The 14,791-nt window shown below is 41.6% G+C and overlaps 1 protein-coding gene and 1 non-coding gene across 2 annotated transcripts in view; one reads left to right on the top strand and one right to left on the bottom strand.

Moving 5' to 3' along the window:
* SMS (spermine synthase) overlaps positions 1-14,791 on the bottom strand; it is a 48,596-nt gene that overhangs the window by 5,364 nt on the left and 28,441 nt on the right. Inside the window, exons 5-9 of the mRNA XM_045089405.1 lie at positions 13,494-13,669; positions 12,103-12,257; positions 11,344-11,433; positions 2,932-3,046; positions 2,066-2,145 (exon numbers count right to left, since the gene is read on the bottom strand). Coding sequence (XP_044945340.1) covers positions 2,066-2,145; positions 2,932-3,046; positions 11,344-11,433; positions 12,103-12,257; positions 13,494-13,669 — 616 coding nt within the window. The remainder of the gene's footprint in view (positions 1-2,065; positions 2,146-2,931; positions 3,047-11,343; positions 11,434-12,102; positions 12,258-13,493; positions 13,670-14,791) is intronic.
* On the top strand, positions 3,501-3,608 carry LOC123394778. Its single transcript, XR_006609529.1, has one exon. It is a non-coding gene; the product is annotated as a U6 spliceosomal RNA (small nuclear RNA).

The raw sequence follows: 14,791 nt of genomic DNA, 5'->3' as shown, positions 1-14,791 counted from the left end.
ATAAAATCTTTTTTTAAAAAAAAGAGGTTATGATTTCTGTAATGTCAAAAAAAATAGCAGGTCCAGAAGAATACATTTTTTTTAAAGATTTTATTTATTTTATTTGACAGAGATTACAAGTAGGCAGAGAGGCAGGCAGAGAGAGAGATGAGGAAGCAGGCTCCCTGCTGAGCAGAGAGCCCGATGCGGGGCTTGATCCCAGGACCCTGGGACCATGACCTGAGCCGAAAGCAGAGGCTTAACCCACTGAGCCACCCAGGCGCCCCAGAAAAATACATTCTTAACACCACTGTTCTTAGCAAGTTCAAAAGCAAGGTAAACAATATAAGGATTTAGGAAATTTCACGCATGTGAAACATCTATAAAGAAAGTACGAGGGGGTGCCTGGCTGGCTCACTAGGGAGATTGTGTGACTCTTGATCTTGTAGTCACGAGTTTGAGCCCCACACTGGGCACAGGGAAGGAAGGAAGGAAGGAAAAATATGGGAATTTAAAAAAATGGGTTGCCTTCTGAGGTAGACATGGATTAGGGAGGAATGTAGATGTGTCAAGCGAGGGTACTAGTAATGTCCACTTATCAAGGGGGGGGTCGTATTTTGCCTAATTTATACAAATGCCATATACATTATTTTGTATCAAAGAAACTCTACAGCTTTTCCTAATGTGAAGCGGAGAAGAGAAGGGAGGCAGATCAAGTCCGAGGACCTGTCTCGTCTAGTCTCACGAAAGCTTATCTTCCCCCGTTCAAACTACCTGCCTCCCCGCCCTGAGGCAGCGCAATTCCCACCCCTGTGGCTCTTCGCAGCCCTCCCCAGGTTTCATTGTAGACTTCCTATAAAGCATGGGTCTGCAAATTTCTTCTGTAAAGGACCAGACTGAAAATAGTTGAGGCTCTGCAGATCCAATGGTCCCCCATCACAACTACTCAATGCTGCCCCTACAGCATGAGGGCAGCCAAAGGTAAATTGTCACGAAAGCGTGTGGCCGTCTACCAAGAAAATCTTATCAAAACAAGCAGGAGAGGAGATTTTGCCCATAGTTTGCAGACCCCTGCTTTGGAGTCAAGTCTAGAATGTGTTAAAAAAAAAAAAATCGTTTCTAAACATCAAGCCCAAAAAACCCATTCATGAGCAGCTGTCGGTTTCCCAAGAAGCTTCCCAATATTTTCACCAAGTACAAGATCTAGGATTAATCACCATGGGGTGGATCTTCGTGCAGGAAGAGAAGGAAAACAGGATCAGCTGAAGACCAAAGTGTCTCTTAGAGTTGCCAAGTTGTTTTCAGCATTATTAATCTCAGACCCCATCAACCGCCCTGTACCTGCATTAAAATGCCTCCTTGGGAGAATAAAGTTAAGACCTCTCTACTAGTCCTTCACATTTAAACATACTAATGCTTTTTAAAGGGGTGCGGGAGGTCTCCCAAAAGCCCGTAAGAATTATAGGAACCACAGTGCAATACCACCAAAGTGCTTATCTTCTGCTTATAGGTCAAGGGATTGTTGTACCAAGTAAAGAGACGCAGATCATCATTTAGCTCCTTTCGTGATCATTTTCAGAATATTCTTCAGGGCTTTGGTAGATTTTATGTATATGTATGTTTTACATAACAAAAGATACAAACTTTAAATTTAAGAAGCCCATAGAAAATGAGAAAAAAAATTTGCTTCCATCTGGTGGTAGGAGCACATACTACAGGCAAAGCAGTTTATGAAACTTCTGTGGATAAACTGGCTTTCCAATGAACAATCTCCTAGAGGAAAAAGTCCAAAAAAAAAAAAAAAAAAAACCAACCCAAATCACAATCTGTGTCTCCATCTGCTGGCAGAGACAACACACTACAGCCACAGCCCAGGGCTGGGCAATCAGGACAGCAGGTCCTGAGGACAGAATGAATTCCCAAGGCAGGACAGGTCAGCTATTTATAAACTACTGTTTGAAAGAACATAATTCAATTACAACGTTCTATCCTTAACAAATATAAATTTCAATAAAATACATGCAAATTTCAAAATATAAAATTCTTATTGAGACTTTTGGGGAAAAAAACCAGTTAAGTAATCTACCTGTGTAAAATATTTCCCATCCTGTTTCAGTACTTTCATCGAGAGGTCAAGAATCAGTCTGAGAAACTCCCATGTGGAATCTGGATGTTAAAACAAAATTTTTACGTTACATAAATATGGGCTTGCATGCATCAGAAACATCTAAAAAGTCAATTATCCACATTAATATTCAACAATACCTCCCAAAAACAAAGAAATAGCCAAGAGCTTAAGACCTAATATTCAAGAGCATTTACTGTCATTTCGGGGGAGTCCTGTACACACGTGCACATACTCAAGCAAGGTCAAAAGTATTCATGTGCTTAGCACTGCTTTAACGATACCAATAAAGATTTGAACAAAAATGCAGTGGTTGAAATCTCAAAGACAACAGCTTAAGAGGGAAGCAGGACATCCCAAGAGAGAAACAGCAAGGGTCGTCACATGGGGACCTGGTCCGCAAGCTCAGCAGGAAGGCAAGATTATGGGGAAAACACTAACTCTGACACACCAAACCAGCAGCGATGTGGAGTAGGTGGTCTGAGAATGGGGAACTGTCTCTGGTGTTGCTCAGAAAGCTCACCAGTTTGTCCCAGTACAGGTTAAAAATCACGTAACAGAAATAAATCCCCAAACAAGCTAATTTGTCAATGATGTGATTAGGAGCCATTGCATTTAGTGTCTCTCTCCAACGACTGAGTAAATGTGTCCATTTAGTGTCTGAAATCCAACCATCTTTCCACCGTGGGCCTCAGCTGAACTACCTTGAAAAACTGAAGGAACCAACGAAGGAGACCATCTCTAAGAACCTTCCATTCTCACAGAGTGCCAAGGAAAACATTTTCATGAACATTATCTCGGTTATAACAGAAAAAAACAGGATCTACCTTCTTCTGGAGATGTGGAGATCGGAACAGCTGTCAAATCATTAATCACATAATCAAACTCTCTCCCTTCTTTGGCGTACCTCTTCAGTACTGGGATACAGTCTTCTATTAGAACCTTCCAAAGAGAAGAGGAACAGACACACGTGAGCTGACTCATGTGGGTGGAAGCGCTAAAACCCTTGGGGAGGGGGGCGGGAAATGAAACTGCTGTTGGCGGCACATGGCCTGCCTTTGAGCAAAAGTGACTTCCAGCCGTGCCCTACGGCTACAATTCCGTGCCTGCTAGAGGCTTTGTCTGCCTCCTCACTTCATCCAAGCAACATATCTACAGGTACTATTATTAGCCACACTGTACCAATGGAAAACCAAAGTTAAGAGAGGTTACGCAGGGGCACCTGGGTGGCTCAGTCAGTTAAGCTTCCGACTCAGGTCATGAGCTCAGGGCTGTGAGATCGAGCCCCACATTGGGCTCCGCGCTGGGAGAGGCATGGAGAGCCTGCTTAAGGTTCTCTCTCTTCCCTCTGGCCCTCCACCCCTTCCTCTCTAAATCAAACTAGAGAGAATATATAGTGTTTGCTTCAGCTGCACACACACTACAATTGGAATGATACAGCGGAAGAGGAGCATGGCCTCTGCACAAGGACGAAACACAAATTCCTGAAGGGTTCCATACTCTTGAGAGACAGAGGGAGGGAGGGAAAAGGGGGGGGAAGCTTGCCCAAAGGTACCCGGTAAGAAACGAAGTCAAGAAGTACACCGAGATCTGTATGAAAGCCAAGTTCATACTTGAACTCTAGTCTACGGTCTCTCCTACTACTGTCTCTATCTTCTTCTACTTTGACTTTTTTTTCTATGCTAAACACTGAATGACTTCACTGTCTATTGATTTTTTGCATCTCACCTCAAACTTTTAACCTACCGTTCTTCCTTTTTTTTTTTTTTTAACCACTTAGAATACTGTTGGTAAGACAACCGTGTAAGAAATACCAACTCGCACAATCACAATTATTAACAAGTACAGTAGTTAAGAGCTGGAATTCTCGAACAGATCCTGTGCAATAAACACAATTATCCTTGAACAACATGGGTTTGAACTGTTATTCGCTTATTATTCACAGTTGTTTTTCCTCCTAATACAGCAAATAGGTATTCACAGTATTTTTTTTTTCTAATACAACACTGTAGAAGTATTTTCTCGATCACATTTACTTTTCTCTGGATTATTGTATGAATACAATACATAATACATATAACATACAAAATGGGTCCACTGACTATGTTCTTGGTAACACATCCAGTCAACACTATGTTACTAGTTAAGTTTTGGAGGAGTCAAGTTATGTTGTAGATATTTGACTGTGCGTGGGTGGGGAGCAGGACCCCTAACCCTCATGGGTGAATAGTACAGGAACTCGGTTTGGGGCCTGCCTTCATTTCTCTAGTTACAACACACTGACTCATGAAAACCAAGTTCATGGAAGTCAGAAGTCAAGTTTGCCAGAATTCCCTAAAATAACCTATTCCAGAATTTTTCCTCAGAACGTCCTTACACAGATCCTCAGTCACAATTTGAAGAACCTGATCTCACAGCCCTATTGTTTTATAACTTGCTTCACTTAATGCGCCATCTAAGTGCAACCACACAGAGATCAAGACACTACTCAATCCCGTGGGACATGCGCAGTGCTCTCCTATGCTCGCATACACTCCTACCAACACACATTCTCACACAGACGCACACGCGGTTTTTCTTAGAACTAGGATCACACACCTTCTGAACTCAAAAATGTTCATCTAACACCATTCCTGGTAAAGATAGTTTTTTTTTTTCTGGGGGAGGGGTAGTGATATTTCTTAAAATTGTATCATTCCATGAAAAACGTATAGATAGATGCCGGTCTGCAGGCCACACATGCGAACACTGGGTTGCTGAGACCAAAGGCATGTCCACTTTAGTTTTTATAGTTTCGATGACAATCACACTCCAACTAGCAGTGCACGCAAGCACCTCATTCTGTTGTGTCCCCCTTTTTTTATCTGTCCCTCTTTCTATTCTGTCCGGTTCCTTGCTACTGTTTTCACATGAACTTGCTAGGCCCTTAACAAAGGTGAGCATCCTGCTGTAAGTTTATAGGACATATGTACGATTTTTGTCTTCTGGGAAATACTAGTTCACATCCTTTGCTGTTTTTCTCTTTAGTTATCTTATTTTTTAAAATCTTAAATTGTAGCGGCTCTCTGCATTCTTGAAAGGATTAAATCCCTGTCGTGTTTGCTACCAGTTTTTCAGCTTCATTTATGCAATCAGGTGGTGGTTGTAGTTTCCGGGTTTCTTGTCTTTCTTGAAAAGGTTTTCCAGCTCTAAGGTTAAATATGCTGAATATGTTTTTGCATCCAGAGCTTTAGCTGTCGGAGATTAATTTTTCTATGGTTTCTAGGGTCACATTAACTTTGTTCTGATGCTCATTGTGTTAGCATCACCTATGACATCAACTCAATCTCCTTTTCCCAAGCAAACTGAAATACATCCTAGGTCATCTTTACTTGCATGAATACACACGCAGACATGTTCAAAGTCTCCTTGCCATTCCTCTTTATGTGCATTCCTGTGTCAACATCACACTCCCTACTTCATTACTATGCTTTAACGGTAAATTACTAAACAACAAGGCAAATTTCCCTGCACTATGATTTTTAAAAAAAATTTTTCTTGGCAGGGCACCTGGGTGGCTCAGTTGATTAAGCGTCTGCCTTTGGCCCAGGTCATGATCTCAGGGTCCTGGGATCAAGCCCCACATCCGGCTCTCTGCTCAGTGGGGAGCCTTTTTCCCTTTCTCTCTCTGCCTGCCTCTCTGCCTACTTGTGATCTCTGTCTGTCAAATAAATAAGTAAGATTTTATTTATTGGAACACCTGGGTGGCACAGCCAATTAAGCTGCTGCCTTCGGCTCAGGTCATGATCCCAGAGTCCTGGGATGGAGTCCCACATTGGGCTCCTTGCTCAGCGGGGAGCCTGCTTCTCTCTGCCTGCCACTCGGCCTGCCTGTGCTCACTCGCTCTCTGACAAATAAATAAAATCTTTTTAAAAAATCTTTTTTAAAAAAGGGATTTTATATATTAGAGAGTGAGCACACACAAGCAGGGGGAGCGGCAGGCAGAGGGAGGAGGAGGCTCCCCGCTGAGCAGAGATCCTGAGATGCGGGGGCTCCATACCAGGACCCTGGGATCATGACCACAGCCGAAGGCAGGCATTTAACCAACTGAACTACCCAGGTGTCTCAATAAAAAAAATATTTAAAAAATTTATTCTTGGCTATTCTTAGGTATTTATTGTTACAAATGAAATTAAAAATCATCTGACTTAATTCTAAAAACTTCCTTGAGATTCTGATTGGACTTACTTATAATTAGGAAGTTAAAGACATTGTTCTGGTATTCTCATCCTAAAAATATAATATGCCTCCCAATATATGCCAATTCTTTTTTTTAAAGATTTTATTTATTAATTTGACAGAGAGAGACACAGTGAGAAAGGGAACGCAAGCAGAGGGACTGGCGGAGGGAAAGCAGGCTTCCTGCCCAGCAGGGAGCCCAATGTGGGGCTCGATCCCAGGATGCTAGGATCATGACCTGAGCTGAAGGCAGACACTTAATGACCCAGCCACCCAGGAGCCCCTCCATATAGTCCAACTACAGTTGTGGTAGTTTAATAAGATCTTGACATAATTCTTATCAGTCCCACAATACCATTCTTAATTAAATATACTCCTAACTATTTAACAATTGGTCATTATTCCTAAATGTGAAACCTCAAAGTACAAAAATCCTAGAAGAGAACACAGGCAGGAACCTCTCTGACATCAGTCACAGCAACATTTTTCTGGATCTGTTTCCTGAGTTAAGGGGAAAAAAAGCAAAAATAAACTACTAGGACTACATCAAAATAAAAAGCTTCTGCACAGCAAAGGAAACAATCAACAAAACTAAAAGACGACCTACAGAATGAGAGAAGATATATCTGCAAATGACATTATCTGATAAAGGGTTAGTATCCAAAATATATAAACGACTTACACAACACCCAAAGTACAAATAACACAACTTAAAAACGGGCAGAAGACACGAACAGACATTTTTCCAAAGACAACCTCCAGACGGCCAACAGAGATGGGCAACAGACACATGAAAAGATGCTCAGTATCACTCATCACCAGGGAAATGCAATTCAAGGCTACAATGAGATATCACCTGTCAACACAAGAAACAAAAGGTGTTGGCAAGGATGAGGAGAAAGGGGAACCCGCTTGCACTACTGGTGGAAATGCACATGGCAGAAGCCATTATGGAAAACAATATGGACGTTCCTCAAAAAGTTAAAAACAGAGCGCACCCTCTGACCCGGCAACTGCGCTACCAGGTATTTACCCAAAGAATACAAGAACATTTGCTAATCCAAAGGGATACTTGTATCCCAATGTTTATGGTAGCGGTATTTACAATAGCCAAGATACGGAAGCAGCCCAAGTGTCTATCAACTGATGAATGAATAAAGCATGCACGCACACACACACACACTGGAATATTACTCAGCCATCAAAAGAATGACACCTTGCCATTTGTAATGACGGTTGAGCTACAGTGTATTATGCTAAGTGAAATATGTCAGTGAGAGAAAGACAAATGCTGTATGATTTCACTCATACAGGGAATTTAAGGAAAAAAAAATGAACAACCAAAAATAGAAACAAACCAAAAAACAGTTAACTATACTGAACAATCAGATGGTTACAAGAGGGGAGGTGGGCAGGGGGATGGGTGAACAGGTGATAGGGATTAAGAGTGCACTTAGCATGATGAGCAGGGAGTAATGCAGAATTGCTGAATCACTGTACTGTATATGTGAAACTAATAATAATACTCTTGTTAACTACACTAGAATTAAAATTAATAACTTGAAAAAAATTGGTCATTATTCTTTGTCATTATTCTGATAGGATCTCCAGGCCACTCTCTACCTCCAATTTCCATTCAAACTGTTCTGGATTTAACATAGCTTAAAAAAATTTTTTTTGGACTGTCTCCATCCAATCACTTCACCAAATTCTCATGAACTCAACTCATTTTTGAGGTGAGTATCCTAGACTGTCTAAGCATTTAACAATTTAACATCATCTGCAAATAATCATTCTTTCTATATTTTTACTCTTCATTTTCCTAACTTACTGCCTTAGCTAATGCCTCAAAAACAATGTTGAATAAGGATAACAATAAGCATCTTCACCTTATTTCTAGTTTTACTGGAAACGCCATATGTATTTTGCCATTTTGTGTGACACTAAGTTTCTGATAAGTTATTCAATTTCTATTGAAATTTTATCTTACTTAAAAGACTTTTTATTAAGAATGCTAAATATCCCAAGCGCTTTGTCATCTGTTAATATACTATCTTCTCTTTTAAATAATGCATACAATCAATCATGTTGACAGATTTCTTAAGATTCCCATCTTTATGTTTCTGAGCTAAATCTTCTTTGGGCCTAAAGAGTTCTTTAAATAAACTGCTGGATTTTGTTTTACTATTTTTCCTTGAGAATCTTGTATATTCATCAAAATCAATCTTTAGTTTTCTTTTTGTACTACCTTAAGGATTTTAGTATTAAGGTTAATCTATCATAAAAGGAATGGGGAGAACTTTGGAACATGTTCTATTTTCTAAAACTGGTTAAGCAGGGTAATTATGTGTTTTTGAAATAAACATTTGCAAAGACCTGGTGCTTTTTAGTAATGATAGTATTTTAATGGATAAGGGGCTTGCCTGTGGTACCCCCAGATGAGGAAATCCCCAACCCATCCCTTGAGAGCACTCAGAAAACCCTCAACCTCAGAAGAATTTTCCAGGCTCCTCCTAATGGTTGTTCTAATCCAGCAAGAAGACGGAAGGGGTGGGCGGGTGTCTTCCGACATCTAACTTCCTCAAAAGCAGAACCATTTCAAATAAAATACTTTTCCATTCCCTAGAATGTCAATGTCAAATGTCAATGTCAATGTCACCACCTGCCTTTGGTGCTCTGCTTTGCTTTCAGACAGATGTGCAAGTCAAGAGTTGTTTTTCAAAGCCATTAGTAATGGTCCCTCCATACAGCCAGCTGCTAATTACAACACTCTACAACTCCACCGTCCCACATGTCTGGGTTGGTGGTTCTGCATATGCTTACATTGTTCTCAATCCATATAAGGAAGTTTCAGGAGCCAGGGAGCCCGGTATCAGAGTGAATCACTCTTCTAAACTTACCCTATAATCTTGAATAAATGTCCTTTGAACTAAGCTGAATCTTCCTCAGCTACAAAAGAGGAGCACAGCCACTTGGTGCAGGGTTGAGAATTACAGGTTAAAACACCTTAGGCAGAGAGTCTAGCTAACAATGCAAACATTATTTGACAACAATGGTAACGTTTAAGCTCCGTGTGAGTGCAACAAATCTGCCATGCTCTGATGAAACTGACCCCACCCCGCCCCTTCTTAAAACTCTCAAACAGCACATGTGAAATATATATCCTTCTTTTCCCTTTTGCCCACAAAACAATCACACCTACATTTCAACAGAGACAGATCTCTCTTCCAGCTTAAAAAATTAACATGCATGAACCATGAAATCAAATTTGGATGCCAACATATTAGGGAAGATGCAGTAGGGGTAAACAATTTACAGATCAACAAATTAAAGCAGTCGTCTGAATTGTTTCCAAATCTGGAGACAGGCAGTGCCTGGGTGGCTCAGTTGTTAAGCCTCAGCCTTCGGCTCAGGTCATGATCTCAGGGTCCTGGGATCAAGCCCCACATCGGGATCTCTGCTCAGTGGGGAGCCTGCTTCTCCCTCTCCCTCTCCCTCTGCTTATGTTCACTCTCTCGCTGTGTCTTTCTGCCAAATAAAAAAAAATCTTTAAAAAAAAACTGGAGACATACTTTTATTTCCTTTTTTTTTTAAAGACACACATTTAAGATCCTATTCAAATAAAATGTATTTGCTTGGTTATCTTGTTCTAACAAGTACTGTAGATATAAGCACTGAACACGTGCATGCTCAAAATACAATACAAAACATATCCAACAAGCTGTAATGATTGGTCAACTTGCAAGCACAGTACAATTTAGGACAGAAACTAATTTGCTTAGCAAGAAGCAACTGCTGAGATGTACACAATTCACACAAAGAGTCTGAAGGGTAGCAGAACACACCACCTCAAAGTACGCCACTTTGGTCTACTACATTGAGCTGTAGGCACGTGAAAAACAGCAAATGGAGAAAACAACTTTCTGTGAACTCCCCTTCAATCTGCCTGAAGACAAATCCTCCGAAAGAAACTCCACTGTCAGAGAGCCTCTCCCTGGTGGGTTCAACCAGGAAAGGGTGACCTCTATCATAGGACAAGAGACGGATACCACATCCAGACACACTTAGTCACAAATATCATATACCTCCTGCGTCTACTCTTCCAAGGGCCCATTATCGTTCCTAAAAATCACTCACTTTGCCCAAGACACCTATGACCCCCTAATCCTACTAAGATGATATTTAAGCCTAAATTCTAAAGCGACCTCCGAGTTACTCACTTATCTCTGGGTCTCTCCAAGCACATAAGAGAAACATTACTCAACTGCTGTTTTTCTCTTGTTAATCTGTCTTCTATTATATAGGAGTCTTAGTCAAGATCCAGAAGGGCAGAGGGCAAGGGTGCTGATAATCCTGAGTCCGTCTCTGGCCCTCTGATCTTGTTCATGTTTGCTCAATGACCTCTTGGGACTACATGTTCTGGAACCTTAGAGATTAATAGATGTACGTCAGAAATGCCTGCCCAGGAAGGCTGGGATGTGTTTTGGCTTCCTGTGAATCTGTTAGAGATAACAGTCTTTCCCCTTCCTCAAACACAGGTGGTGCCGTAAAATCTAATGAAAGCTTGATTAAAGGCCAGTTAGGTCAGTTAGGTGCACACATACCCAGTGAAGGTCATGGGAACAGTACGCTCAGACTCCAGTGCCCTTCCTACATGTCCTCTTCCTCTATAACATCCGTGGACCACAGTCTGGACCTTGCAGAGAGTAACTATGCAGCTGCTGCGACCATCCTCTGCCCGATCCAGCCACTCAGTTAAGCGTCCCGGAGTAAAACTCGGTGTAAACTCTACGGTGTGGTCTCCTTTGTTTTCCGGTCACCAAGTGCCTAATCAGTTTGGGGGGTTAATCTACTGTCCCTCCCCCACCTTCTAACAGTAGAGGGCAACGTTTTCCTTCCCTCCAAGATGATCTATGTATCTTCTTAACCAATTTCCCTTAAAGTTGTTTTAGGAAGGTACAATTCAAGTCAATAACATATTATTAGCGGACTGCAAAATGTTATCTAGAAAACATAATTACCTGATAGCAGTCTCCTTTAAGATTGTCTAAGACGTCCCCACATGTTTTTCGCATGTATTTCTTACATCCATCAATCACCATTTGGTCAATGTTCCAACAGGTCAAGGAGAAATTAATCCTGAATTTGGATCTATCAAAGAATTCTGAAATAGTAATACTCTAACGAAAAGGCAGGGGCACCTGCATGGCTCAGTCGGTTAAGCATCCGACTCTTGATCTCAGTTCAGGTCACTATCTCAGGGTTGTGAGATCGGGCCCAGCATCCGGCTCAGCATGGAGTCTGCCTGAAATTCTCTTCCTCTCTGTCTGCCCCTCACTATACTCTCTTTCTCAAATAAATAGATAAAAATCTGAATAAAGGAAAGTAAAATCTTTATAAAGGTAAAACAAACATAAATTTTATAACACTAACTTGGGTATCAGATTTACCAAAAAAAAAAAAAAAAAAAAAAAAGCCCACAATGATTTCATTTTTGTACCAAGGTCACTCAAAAAGAATGGAATTTTCTCTTCTCATGAAGAAGCCCTTCCAAAGTGATAAGCAGTAGACACGCTACCAAGGGTGCTTTCTCGCTTTCTCCACTAGGGGATCTCTGCTGTTTTGTCTGTAGCCATATAAAAAGGCTACTGGTACTAAATGGAATGTTTGTTCAAGGCAGTATTTATAAGGCATTTGCCTCGTAACATTAACTGGAGTCTTAAGACAAAAAGAGGAAGGAAAGAGAAGCCAACTGAACTTGACCTCCAAACAAAGGATATCTCTACCATAGTGACCATCTTTGGTTTCAGTTTGACTATTTCACATAATATGCCCCCATCTCCACCCCCAAGAATCAGCACATCTTTGCCACTGTAGTCTTCTTTTCCACTGCCCATGATGGCCTGGGTATACGCCAAATCACTCTCTGCCAGATCTAGGGAGGAAAAACACAGGTACAAAATGTAAGTCTACCGAAACCCATACTGCGACCTGACTTGCCATCCTAGAAAGTGCTGGAATCTAGTCTAAAATTCGCACTGTTTTTCATTTTTGATCTTTAAAAACTGTCAACAATGTACAGAGGTCCTTTTTTTTTTGCATTGTGGACTTTTCATCAACCCTACTCACCTGACACCTAATATATCCCATACACATAATTGGTCAGCAGGAAAAAGAATTCAGTCTTAAGAATGTTCTGATATGCTGATTAAAAGCAATCACATCTTTTATTACATGAAACAGCCTGAGAGTTGCTCCAAGTAATAGGAGAGAGAAAAAAAGCAAACTAGGGTTTAGAGGAAACAAGAATGGCCCAGAACTGCTAAATTGTTAGCACTCAGTGGTGAGTATACGCAGGTTCATTTTGTCTACTCAGGTTTGTAATTTTCCATAACAAAAATATTTCTTAAAAAATAGGCAGGGGCACCTGGGTGGCTCAGTGGGTTAAAGCCTCTGCCTTCAGCTCAGGTCATGATCCCGGGGTCATGGGATCGAGCCCCACATTGGGATCTCTGCTCGCCAGGGAGCCTGCTTCCCCCTCTCTCTCTCTGCCTGCCACTCTGCCTACTTGTGATCTGTCAGACAAATAAATATAATCTTTAAAAAAATAAACAATCATCTTTTCTTTATATGAGTATCGTGCCAATACTCAACACTAAGTATACTAAGAAAAAGGAACATCAAGACCAAGTTTTCATGGCTCTGCCATAAAACGTGAAAGCCTAGGGGCACCTGGGTGGCTCGGATGGTTAAGCGTCTGACTCTTGGTTTAGGTTCAGATCGCGATCTCAGGGCCACAGGTTGGGGCTCCGGGGGGCCTGGTCGGACTCTGCCCTCTGAGTGGTGTCCGCTTCCCCTCTCCCGCTGCCCCTCCTCACCCCCATTCACACATTCTAAGATTAAAAAAAAGATAAAATCTTTCAAATAAAAAATAAAAATAAAACATGAAAGCCCAGACAATCCATGGGTTATTATGACATAAATGTTCCTTTCAAAAAAACAGCACTGCCAAGGACAAACTAGGACACATCCACAATGGTGCTCTTTGTCATGAAAGCACCATAACCTAAAACAGTTCACTTTGCTATGCTAAGTGACTAGGATACCTAACTAGGGTAGCTAGTTAGCTAACTAGGTAGCTACCTAACTAGGGTAGGGATGGAATACTTACTAACATCCCCGCTAAGGATGAGAATATTCCCAAATTGCTTCGAGTGTAGAATTTTAATGTTCTGATAAGGTGAATCTTCATCATACACCACTTCATCTATGTCATACTCAACCAGGCGACCATCAGCGGTGGGCCAGTATCTGTCGATAGCTCCTCCTCGAACTATGGGTGGTAATCTGAAAAAAGGGAAAACAAGAATGAGCATTTATAGAACACCGCTTATGGGGCCGCTATCTTAAAAGCGAACCTGGAGGGGCACCAGAGTGGCTTAGTCAGCAGACGATGCCATTGTTGACCTTGGGGTTATGAGTTCAAGCCCCACGTTCGGTGTAGTGATTACTTAAAAAAAAAAAAAAGTTTGGGGGGAAAAGCGAACCCGGAAGCAGGAGTGTATAAAAGCAAGCCATGTGGGGCGCCTGGGTTGCTCAGTGGGTTAAGCCACTGCCTTCGGCTTGGGTCATGATCTCAGGGTCCTGGGATCGAGTCCCGCATCGGGCTCTCTGCTCAGCGGGAAGCCGGCTTCCCTCTCTCTCTGCCTGCCTCTCCGTCTACTTGTGATTTCTCTCTGTCAAATAAATAAAATCTTTAAAAAAAAAAAAAAGCCAGCCATGTGCCCTCTGACCAGTTCCAGAATAGTATATAAATGTAAAGCCTGGGTTTTCAGCTATATACAAAACTAGCAAATCTCTGCCCCTGTCATACATTAAGAGATTACCTTTTTAATGAACCTTTTTGGCATGCCTTCAATTTTCCCTTAAAAAAAAAAAGGCTGGACATAATGGCCACCTCAGACATCACACTTCAGTCCAAATACCTCAGCAGGAATCTCTGAGGACGGGTCACCCCACACCACGCTGCCACTACCATGTTCACACAAGTGTACGGGGGTCTAATACCATCATCTGGTACACAATCCACATTCCAATGCCCCCACAACTGTCCCAACCATGTCACTTACAGCTGTTCCGCTATTGGATGAAGGATCATAGCTCTATTTTGTTTTCCTTTTTTACCCTCATTTTATCTAGTATAGTTTTTCCACCTGGTGTGTTTCCTAACATCTCAGGGAAGTGCAGATCAGGTGCTCTGCAGAAAATGCCTAAGGTGGGTTTGCGTGAACACCTCTTTCTTCATTAAGTCAGGGGAGCAGATATTTCCACAAGGAGCACATCAGGGGCAGAAGCTTTGTGCTTGTCTTATCATTAGAGATGCTAAGTGTGACCAGTTGGTTCAAGCGGATGGCACTAGATCCCTCCAATTGCAAAGGTACCTTTTTTCCCTTGGACATCAGTAAGCAG

Source organism: Mustela putorius, unplaced genomic scaffold (genome assembly GCF_011764305.1).
Source record: "Mustela putorius furo isolate JIRA1106 unplaced genomic scaffold, ASM1176430v1.1 tig00003836_pilon_pilon_pilon, whole genome shotgun sequence".
NCBI classification, from domain to species: Eukaryota; Metazoa; Chordata; class Mammalia; order Carnivora; family Mustelidae; genus Mustela; species Mustela putorius.
This window is presented reverse-complemented; position numbering and strand designations above follow the sequence as displayed.